Below are 11,488 nucleotides of genomic sequence, written 5' to 3' on the forward strand. Positions count from 1 at the left end.
CAATTCCCCAAACGCGACGTTAACGCCCACTGGCCACGGGATTCGTCGCAGACCGCGATAGGCGAGTGCCCCACGTCCATTTCGCTATTTAACCCCATTCACACACACTCTCTCTCAATTCCAGCTCCGACGCAGACACCGTAGAAAGCACACACTTCGCCGCGATTTTTCTTGCAAAGCAATGGCGATGACCGGAGGCATTTCCGAAGTCAAGGGATTCCAAAACAGCATCGAATTTGATGATCTCGCTCGCTTCGCCATCTCTGAACATAATAAGAAAGCGGTCCGCTCTCTCTCTCTCACTCTCTCTCTCTCTCTCTCTCTCAATTTTTAGCTAATTAATTGCGGTCTTCCCATGAATCTGATGTATCAGTATGATTATACGTTTGTTAACTCGTGATTCATTCCATTTTAATTCATATCCTGAACCAGTTTAATCGTAAACCGAACTCCTGGATCGTTCGTTTAATATATCTATTTACGGTTCTCTATACATGATCTGGCGCTTGATTCAGCGTCTGAATCCATTGGATGCTCACTGCCTGTTTGTATAAAGCTATGAACATATCAATTTCTGCTTGAGATATGATATATCCCCTCGTTCATGTTTAATTTCATTATTTCCGATCCCTTCTATCTAAGAACTGAAGTTAGAATATGGTGTGAACAGAACGCCAATTTGGAGTTTGGGAAGGTTGTGAATGTGAAACGGCAGGTGGTTTCTGGGACAATGCATTATATTACGCTTGAGGCAGCCGATGGGGGTCAGAAAAAGGTGTATGAAGCTAAGGTGTGGGATAAGCCATGGGAGAACTTCAAGGAAGTGCAAGAGTTCAATCTTGTTGGTAATGCCTAAACCAATGCCACTGCTAATCAAGTTCTCTGTAGTAGTACTTGCAGAAAATAAAGTCTGATCTACTGTTATACTCTCAACAAATCCTAAAGCGTGTATGTATGTGCTATGATTATTAATGAATGTTGTGTGTTTATCAAGTATGAGTCTCTTGTTTTCTTTGTGCTTGTATAAACTATCAAGTTGAGTAGGGTTCATGGTAAGGATCTCGGGAGGTGCGATACTGGTCTATATATGCATCATGTGTGATGGATTTAATTAATCCGGATGGCCTGAATTATCAAACCCCATAATTAAAGGATAAGGATAATATGGTAAATGGCAAAAGACCAAGAATAAGTCACGGGGACAATCTTGTATTGATAATAAGGTTGCAAGATGATTACCAAGAATGCATGTAATCCTATTACTATAGGATTTGTATTTAGACAATGGAGATGATGATGAAGATGTCCTAAATGGCTAAACGGGGACAATCTTGTATTGATAATAAAGTTGCAAGATGATTACCAAGAATGCATGTAATCCTATTACAATAGGATTTGTATTTAGACAATGGAGATGATGATGATGAAGATGTCTTAAATGGCTAAATGAAGACAAATGATGCTTATTTATAAAGTAATAAGCCTAACGAACTCCACGAAAATAACGTGATCCTTGTCTATCATACACAGAATGACTTGAGGAAATACACAAAATATTGACACAATTACACATAATCCTTCTAACATTCGAATACACAAAACACGTCACAACCTATATTTACATGAATACACAGAATCGTAGTCTACAATACAGACAGAATGCCTTCAAAGAATACATAGAAGATGAAAACACCATATACACAAACAAATCATCCATGTGTTTAAGTACCACTAACATGAATACACAGAATCCTTATCTAAACAAATCATCCATGTGTTTAAGTACCACTAACATGAATACACAGAATCCTTATCTAGAATACACAGTATGACTTGAGGGAATACACAGAATATTGACACAACTACACAGAAATCATCCTCCTAGCATTCGAATACACAAAACACGTCACAACCTATGTTTAAGTACCCCTAACATATGATTTGAAAAAAAAAAAAAAAGTACCCCTAACATGAATACACAGAATGCCTTCAAAGAATACCCAAAATATTAACACAAATACACAGACCGGCCGAAACGAGAAACGTGATTTTCAAAAAAATAAACTGTTAATTAAAATGACCAAAACGACGTCGTTTTAATACAGGATGCACAATGTCCACGATATAAATTGCCCCTCACCTAAGGATGGATCCTCATTTGATATGAAGTCTCTCTCTATATATATAACTGATTAGGTGGAACAATTGCCTTAGGTGAAAATTATTGTCGTTGATTCAGTCCAGATCAATGGTCCAAATTGGGGATATTTAAAACACAGTGTCATTATGTAATTTTGTTTAAGTTAATTTTTTTTTTGGTTTTTCATAGCATTGTTTTTCTTCTTGTAGAGCGCATTGTTATTCATTATAGAGCACAATGTTGTGTCTTCCAGAGCACAGTGATATTCCTTCCAGTACACATTGTTTTGGTTAATAAGTTAATTTTTTTTGTCTTCCAGTACATTTTTTTGTATTTTTTTCTTCTTGTAGAGCATAATGTTATGTCTTTAAGGTTCTTAATTTTTATTTTTCTTATTACAAATTTTATTTGTTTTAGATCAAAGCTCCTTTAGCCTTCTTTGCCTTCAAAAAGAAACAAGGGAAGAAGATATCCATTGTGGTTTCAAGAGCTTCCCTCTCCCGTCCCTTACTCGTCTTTTGAAAGACGTCATCATGATTTTTTTTTTATCCTAGTTTTTATATAGACAATTTCTCTAGCCTTCAATTTTTTTTTTTTTTTTTAAGATCTAGAGGCAAGGAAAGAAGTTCTTCATCAATTTGGAGATGAACAAAGAGGAGAAGAAAAAAGTCATAGCATACCACCATAGTTAAATTTTTTGTTTATTTAACTTGTCAACTACTATGTAATGTGATGACACCGCTCATCATTCTAAATGAGTAGTCATATGATCAAACCTTAGTGGTGACTGGTGAGATATTAATTATTTGGGCTAAAAAAAAGTTTGAGAAAATATAGAACATATATTAATTTGTAAAGAAGAAGATAACTATAAATGTCTCTCCCCATGGACAGTTCAACTAGTCACAAGTGTGAAATTTGTCACAAGAGACCAAAGATCGAGTCTAACCAGCAGCAGTGTGATCGCAGTGAGGATTAACAACCTCTCAAATTGACGGACGCTCGCAGTGAAGATTAATAAATAACCTCTCAAACGGACGCTCGCAGTAAACAACCTCTCAAACTGACTGACGGACACTTCTTCCTTCTGCCTGCGCAGATTAACTTCTCCGACGCTTCTTCCTTCTACCTGCGCAGATTAACATCTCCGCAAACTGTCAGACTTGGTGGACGATTTGTCACCAAAAAAAAAAAGTAATTAAAGTGATGCATAAATAACTTGCTAAAAGTTTTTTTTTTTTTTTTGAGAGAGACTGGCTAAAAGTTTTAATACAGCAACAAATTTCTTTAAATTTGAGTATGTAATTGAAACTTTCACCATTTCCATTTTCACCGCCAAGCTACAGTCACTCATTTTTCTATTTTTTAAAATTTTTTTGTAAAGATCTTTCTTTGGTTCCAATATGGCTAGTCCGTAGTATTTTGCTCCGGTCAATCAATCCAACACGCACACACACACATAAAATCAAAATAGAAAATCTCCCACACATCTAAACAGACATAGAACCCTAATTTCGTCGATTCGGTTTTATTTCAGCCTCTCTCTCTTTCTCGCTTTCTCTCTCTATCTATCCAATACAATCTCTCCCTCCACTCCCCTCACCGTCTCTCAATCTCTCCCGCATACAACCGTTACATTTCGCCACCGCACCGATTCCCCTCGGCCGATCCGCCCCTTTCTGTTCTGTTGAAGGTACGTATGCCAGTCTCCCCCTCATGGTCCCATCTGTTTGCCGTTGATTGAAATTTTTCGGTCTGTGTTTTATGTTTGGATAGAAATGTGTGTGTGTGTTAGAGGTTGAGGTTGGAATCGGGTTTCCGATGGGGAATTGGAGGATTATTGATGGGCGGATTGGTGTTTCGTGATCTGCGACGGGGCGTGTAATTGAGCTCCTGATGATTAGTGATAATTGCTGCGTATATGTGTTTGTATCATAGGATTGGTGTTTGGTCAAATGCTGGGCGTTTGTGTTTTAGTTATGTGAATGGATCGATGTAGAATAGTCGTAATTACTCGCAAGCCTACTCTAGGATCGTTGACTAGTGCGAATATATGTTTAATTGTATCGACTATTTTTGCCGATTTGCATTTCTGAGGGGAGGGCATTCAAATGACATTTGGACGGGTTGGGCGGTGGCTGTATTTGTTGAAATTGATGGAGCTTTCTGGAGATGTTTTCGTCTCTCAACTAATTTTTTTCATGTTCTGTATTCTCTGTCGAGTTTAAATATTTGGAGGAAAGAGGAGAGTGGAAAAGATCTGTAATCTCTGGAGATGTGTGAATTATTAAGCTATTGATTCTGCCCTGTATTTCCTATCTCATTCGTTCCTCTTGTGTGAATTAAGCTATTCAATCAACCCTGTATTTCCTAGCTCTTTCATTCCTCATCTTGGTTTGGTTCCTTCTTGTGGAATTGGTATACATCTAGCTATTTCTAATTAGAGATGGATTTAGAATGTGGGTCTTTCCCCATGATGGGCAGAGGTACTGGGAAATACTATGTTTTGAATTTCTTTGGTCTATTGACTTGAGAATGTGCAAACATTTGTATTAACCTTTTCAGCATTTGATTGCATTCATCATCTAAACTTATTTACATTTCTGATTGTAGGTTTTGAAATTAGAAAAACGAATATGTCTCCTGCATCTAGATCTAAGTCCAAGGACAAAAAGGCTGGGAATGGGAAGGAACCTCCAAAGGCATCCGCAAAGACTTCAAGCCATGCCAATGTAAGTGCTGGGGTCGCAACTAGTGGGTACAATCCTATTTTGGGAACATTCCATGCACTGGACCCAGCTCCTGTGACTGCTGCTGCTGCTGCTGCTGCTGCCCCGATTCATGTTAATGGCCGCTTCAAAAACATAGACGAGACTGATGATCAGAATAGCAACTCATTTGGCACTGGTGTGGAGTATGATTCCGTCTCAAACAATGGCAGTTGGTCTGGTGAGTCAGAAGACCACAAAGTGTCACATCCCGCTCCCAAGCAAGAGATAGTACCTGGTGCTGATGGTGACAAGCGGGAAAAAATCCGTCAAAAGAATGAAAGGAAGCACCAGCGCCAAAAGGAGAGGCGAGCACAAGAACTGCATGAAAAGTGCAGCGGCTATCTCATGTCAAGGAAGTTAGAAGCACTTGCTCAACAGCTTGTTGCAATGGGATTCTCTCAAGAACGAGCAACAATGGCTCTTATTCAGAATGAAGGCAAAGTAGAAGAATCAGTGGCATGGCTGTTTGAAGGAGGTGAAGAAGCAGATGAGCACAAAGAACATGATATTGATGGTGGTGGTAATTTGAAAATTGATATATCAGAAGAACTCAATCGGATTTCAGACATGGAAAATAGGTACAAGTGCTCCAAGCAGGAGGTTGAAAGAGTTGTGGTTGCCTGTGAAGGCGATATTGAGAAGGCTGAAGAATCTCTTAGGACACAAAAGCAGGAAAGTACTTTTGTGCCATCAAAGACAGAAGAAACTGGTGATCCTCCTACTGTGGGCAGTGGTAAGGTCCCAAACACTGCTAGTCAAAACTCAATAAGTGCTGCTGTAAAACACACATCTCCTGCTGCTATACAGCAGAAGAGGGATGACAAGGACTTCAATTATACAAAAGTCACAGCAACAGCAAATTCTTCTATAGATCCTGCAAGCAAAAGTGTACAATCATTAAAAAGAGTTCAACCAAAAATGGAGTGGGCCAAGCCACCACAAGTAATTGTGTCTTCTGATAAAAGGTGGCAGGGTGCACTGTCAAATCCATCTGCTTATTCTTTTACTTCTTCACAAGCATCCCCTTCTCCAGCTAAGACTGAAGCTCAGTATGTGGCTGTTGAGAATGAACTGAAGAACTTACAGCTAGGAAGCATAAGAGAACCAGTTATAGTCATGCAACGGCCCCAATCCATCAATGCAAAGCAGTTTCCACCATCAACCATGAGTTCATCACCACCTGGGACTGCTGGAGGATGGTACCCAAATGGTGTAGAAACTATGAAGTCCACTGGGATGGTGCCACATGTTCCAGGCCTAAGGAACCTTAGCCCAAATACAAACCAATTATATAACCAGCTTCATTATCAGCAGCAGCAGCAGCAACAACAATATGTATCAACCAATGGCGGCTCACATGAATCGCCAGGGACAAGCAGGGGAAACGGTATGTGGAGTAGAACAGGTACATCTCAGCCTCTGACACTTGCTGCAGCTTCCTCGCTTGGACTCTTCTCTGGGTTAGGTACCAATGGGCCATCGGGCTCATCATCTCCTGTGGACTGGAACAGTGGTTTTTCAATGCCACAGCTAGATTACAACAACATAGACTGGAGTCTGGATCGTAGGTCGTCTTCACCAATATCAGGAGGGCTATGGCCAACGATGAACTCACTTATGCAAAACAACCACCATACATTCAATTCATTTACAAATGGACTCGGGGCAAGGGTTGCTATGAAACCTACTTTGTCGAGTGGGGATGGTATTTCAATTCCTAGGTTGCAGGATGGAATAGCTCCCGTGGAAACATCTGCTGGTGGGTCACGCGAATGGACTTCTCCTTTTGAAGAGAAAGATCTTTTTAGTTTACCCAGGCAATTTGTTTCCTCTCCTTCACTGTAGGGATGGGATGGATGGGGTTAACTTTGATTGAATAAAAGGAGAAAGAAAAAGACAGTAGATGTGCTTGGATTTGATGTTGGTGTTGTTTAATATGATATGCTTTTGCCCCTGTTTATGATCGTCTGATCAAATCCCAGTTGAAAAAGAATTAAAGCCTGCAATGCTCTTAAAATTTTTTTCTTTGTCTCATGAAAATGTCTATCAAACTGTTACCTCTTCGAAATAGGTATTATAATGGGGGTATGGAACAGAAAAGGTTTAAAAAAAAACAAGAATTGAAAATGTCTCTCTGATCTAAAAGACACTAAGCAAGATTAACACAACAGGGATAATTATGGCACTTGTAATTATTTTTATCATTCATCAACTCACATACAACAAATGGTGTGGAAACACACACCAAACATGAAGAAAATTCATTCTGTAGGAGAGTTGCAGGGATCGACTGAAACTGATTCTGTATACCACTGATTAGGTGCACGTGTGATGAAGCTGGCTTCTGCATTCAGAAAGGTATACACAACAGTCATCACTAATGCTCAGGGAATAAAGATTCTTACACAATCTTCATTTGTAACAGCCAAATGAAGGCCGTGCATAACAGACTAATATTTAGCAACTGCATACAATCTTTAAAGTCTACACCTTAACTTTAATGCCTTGCTTAACTTAGAGATGTCAATTTGAGACTAAGAGTCCATTTGGAAAATCGAAAAATGACTTCCAATCAAGATTTTCTTGTGTTTTTGAAAATAATTTTCTAAAAAACATTTTCCAAGTTTCCAAACAGATCCTAATCGAAGGATTAAGACCTTGTGGTTTAGTGGCACTCGGTTGTACTCCCATATGGAAGGGGTGGTTTCGAGCCTCAATGGAGGCGATATTGACTCTGTGTGCTTCAGTAGGTTGAGAAAATAGTTATGAACAGATACTAAATTGTAACAGAATCAATAGTACTCAAAAAAAATATTGACTAAGGAAATTCATAAACCAAGGAAAATAATGCCAGTCCTTCACAAGCATGGAGTCATTCGATATTGATGTTGGACATACGGCAAGTAGATGAAAAGTGTATTGGTGCCTCACCTGACAAGAAGACCTCCTTATACTCTTCTTCATCATACAGAAACTGTGGGGGATCTGGTGAACCAATCCCCACTATAGTACTCCCACTGCATCATCATTTGTGAATTTAATTACAACACCGGGTAGGGAAGAATGCACGAATCTCAAGAAATTGCAGAAGATAATATGAAATTAACATATAAAACACGTGCAATGATGAGTGTACCTTCCGGACATGAAAACGGCATCATATTGCCCTCGACTTGCAGCAGCTATACGCTGCTTTAATCTTCTCAGAGATGGAAGGACCTCAAATGCAGGAGGCTCTACAATAATCATAAGAAGTAATTCAAAAGAATGGTCGAGAAAAATATTTCAACAAGACAACTAGTACTGACTACACTGTAAAGCTAAAAGTTTAATGTCTATATCAAATCATAGACATTACGGTTTTGTTTCAAAGTTATACTCCATATTTAGTTTCATTTGGTTTTGTCTTCTTTGGCTTCAGAAGAGCTATTGAGCTCCAAAACTGTTCTACGAGTCTGGCCAATAGCAAGTAACTGAATAAATAGGTTCCAGAAAACTATGGAATAAACCTAAAACTTGAATAAGGGTTTCCATTTTTTACCTAGATCATTGACACAAACATCTTGAGAAACTCCATTCTTCAAAATCTTCTCCAGCAGGATTGAGGGGTCAACCTTACTACTTTTATCTAATTGAAGACGCTGCAAAATCAGACCTCATTTTACATCTTCAAATAGAAATTTAATATATCGCCATTCTGAAGCAGTTTAGTCATTCCAGTAGCATCACCTTGTAAACTTCAGCCGTAGAGCATGCTTCTGGAGGTTTAATGAGAACCATTGGAATGTCAAAGGGCGTCGGGAATGAGATATCTTGAACAACCTGGACAAGTCAAATAAATTTCAATTTGTAAATTTCAAGTAGTAATTTTACTTACGAATGTACACTCTAATTACAATATGAAAAACAATTGATAAGTTCATAAGTTTTTCTTTTCATGCTTCCACTGCCATGTGTTATAAATTTCAAGTTATTTTGTAGTCCAAAGACATACCTCGCCTCTACCAGTACAGTAGGCTGCTCCATGAGAGAAAAAAAAGGGTACATCCGAACCAATCTCACTAGACCATTCTTGCAGATCCTTTTCAGTGGCAAGACCGTCACTAAATTGATTTGCTGCCCATAAGGCTGTTGCAGCATTGCTGCTCCCACCACCAAGACCAGCCCCAGTAGGTACCTTCTTATCAAGATGAATCTGCCGATTTAACATCTCAAAATCAGAAAAAAAGATAAATTGGAAACATTGTTATATTGTCTGTACACTTCCAAAAATTTTACCCAAAAGTGCTTGTCTGTTCCAGTCTTTTTCCTGTAAAGATTAAGTGCCTTTATTATCTGCAAAAGAAAGTGGTAATAATCAATATGTGATAACATAATGATTATCTTTAGAGACCAACAGTAACACATAAATAATTCCTGTACCAAATTTCTTTCATCAAGAGGAACACCAGGAGCATTAGTTGATAAAGAGTCCTTTGACTTTGATGGTGATAGAGAGAACTTTATTTTATCTCCTAGACTAATTACCTGAAAGGACAAAAGGGCTTATCATGATTCATAATACCATTATTGCATAACCAAAAGAGCAATATATTACCAAAACAAAGACAACATTAATATACCAAATATTCAACTCAACTAGTTATTCCCTAATCTCATTGGCCCTGTTTGGTAAATAATTAGCCTATCAGCCAATTTTGGCCTATTTGACCATTATTAGTTATTTGACTTGGTTAAAAAATCAATATAAGTGTTTGGTTAATAAGCTTTTTGTAACTCCAAAATACTACATTTCAAATGGCTACTTAAAGCAACATTTTCAATTAGTCTTTTGAAAAAATAAATTATGCCAAACAGCTATCAGCTAACAGCTAATTTATCAAACATTTTTCTAAGGTAATATTATCAATTAATTATACCTTCTAACCAATCAGCTAACAATCATTTACCATACAGGGCCATGATCTTCTGAAAGAGAGTAAGAGTTGCTTACATGAAACAGAGATGCCAAATCATGAAACCCATCTTCTCTTCTGCCTGTAATTCTCAAGAAAATATTTACCTGCACTACAAAACAGACCAGATTATATACAGAGTGGGGGGTATGTGTGTATGTATGTATGCATGTATGTATTGATGAGCAATATATGTTAATTGACTTACCTTGCAAGGAGAAAACAAAGTTAGCCTTGAAAGGCCAGCCTGCCTATCCACTTCATCGGCTAATTTATTAAACTTTTCTTCTAGATCATACACTAACTAACAGAACCACCAAGAACAACAAAAATGACTTTAGACCCAATTATCCTGAAACATTGAAACATTGAAAAACACAATGAAAAAAAGCAAGAAAACCACCAGATTACCTCTACTTGTTTCCGGGTAGCTCTAGAATCAGGAGCTGTGGCTCGGACAACAAGGGTTTTTTTAAATTGGGATTTTTTGTGAAAATATGAGGAAGACCCAATTTGGGGTCTGGTTAAGAATCGATTCTTGGTATTGGCATTTAAGGGATTATAGAGCTGGGAAGTGCAGAGGGACGCTGGGGAAGACATGGCTTGCAGGCTTAGTGTCCACTGTGACTATGCATGCGATGAAAAAGCAGAATTTTAGTCCACTTCAAAAACCAGGGAGAGGAGTATCTTTCTCTTCCAACGACTTTTGGGTTTTTTTTTGTTTTCATTTATCTAGGGTTTCCCTATCAATTTAAAGCACATGTCGATCATTGACAAACTGAGCCAATATCCTTCTTCGGTTCTTCTTCCTAACGTTTTATCTTCTTGGCATTAATTATTTGCCTTCCCCCTTAAAAAAAAATGGGGGGAATTTTTTATTTTTTTTAAGTACTACTGACTTTGTTACAATGTAGTATCTGTTCATAGTTACTGAAACACAAAGAGTAAACAGTTGACTTCACTGAGGCTCGAACTCACTCCCATCATCCATGTGAAAGTATTAACTAGGACACTGCCACTAAACCACAAGGTCTTTGGAAAATGGGGAGATTCTTCTTCTCCCACGTTTAAAAATTGTATTGTATTGCCAAAAATTTTGTTGTCTAGTGGCACCCGATTGCACTTCACATGGAATGGGTGAGTTCAAGTCTCACTTTTTGTGTTTTATTTGGTTAAAAAAAATAACTATGAATAGATATTACATTGTAACATCAATCTAACAATATAAATTTTTAAAAAAATGACGATTTTAATTTTTAGTCTATTAATTATACTTAAAGTGTATACAGAATTCATGAATTATTGCTTTATCCAACTTTTCTTCCTTAATTAGGTTGAAAGTAGTTGTTTTAATCTACGGAGTATTACTTTAGATTTTGTTAACATTAAATATTTATTTTAATTTTTCAAATTATTAAAAGATAAATGATTGAAATTGTCGCTTTCAATATATTTAAATGAGAAAAGTTATATAGACTAAAAACATAACTAATAAACAAAAAAGGTTATTTTTAAAAAAATAAATATTACGGAGTAGTAAATAAGTTGTTTAAACATTAAAAAGAAAAAACTGAAAAATCCCACCAGTCTTCAACAGTATTATGTGCTTCATTTTGATTGAG

General features: G+C 37.5%; 3 protein-coding genes across 3 annotated transcripts; 2 read left to right on the top strand and 1 right to left on the bottom strand.

The window, feature by feature from the left end:
• The first annotated feature begins 75 nt into the window (after positions 1–75).
• LOC116015439 (cysteine proteinase inhibitor A-like) lies at positions 76–996 on the top strand. Its single transcript, XM_031255506.1, has 2 exons — positions 76–283; positions 671–996. The coding sequence occupies exons 1-2, from the start codon at positions 182–184 to the stop codon at positions 854–856; spliced, it is 288 nt and encodes a 95-aa protein (XP_031111366.1). The 5' UTR covers positions 76–181; the 3' UTR covers positions 857–996.
• Positions 997–3,586: 2,590 nt separating this feature from the next.
• On the top strand, positions 3,587–6,912 carry LOC116015163. The gene is made up of 2 exons (XM_031255187.1): positions 3,587–3,833; positions 4,754–6,912. Exon 2 carries the CDS (start codon positions 4,777–4,779, stop codon positions 6,754–6,756), a length of 1,980 nt encoding a protein of 659 aa, XP_031111047.1. The 5' UTR covers positions 3,587–3,833; positions 4,754–4,776; the 3' UTR covers positions 6,757–6,912.
• Positions 6,913–7,035: 123 nt separating this feature from the next.
• LOC116015164 (4-diphosphocytidyl-2-C-methyl-D-erythritol kinase, chloroplastic/chromoplastic) lies at positions 7,036–10,653 on the bottom strand. Its single transcript, XM_031255188.1, has 11 exons — positions 10,278–10,653; positions 10,075–10,170; positions 9,905–9,973; positions 9,334–9,438; positions 9,190–9,246; positions 8,906–9,106; positions 8,641–8,733; positions 8,453–8,552; positions 8,048–8,147; positions 7,843–7,928; positions 7,036–7,255 (listed from the first exon to the last, which is right to left on the bottom strand). The coding sequence occupies exons 1-11, from the start codon at positions 10,464–10,466 to the stop codon at positions 7,173–7,175; spliced, it is 1,179 nt and encodes a 392-aa protein (XP_031111048.1). The 5' UTR covers positions 10,467–10,653; the 3' UTR covers positions 7,036–7,172.
• Between the last annotated feature and the right edge of the window lie 835 nt (positions 10,654–11,488).

Source organism: Ipomoea triloba, chromosome 4, assembly GCF_003576645.1.
Source record: "Ipomoea triloba cultivar NCNSP0323 chromosome 4, ASM357664v1".
Taxonomy (NCBI): Eukaryota; Viridiplantae; Streptophyta; class Magnoliopsida; order Solanales; family Convolvulaceae; genus Ipomoea; species Ipomoea triloba.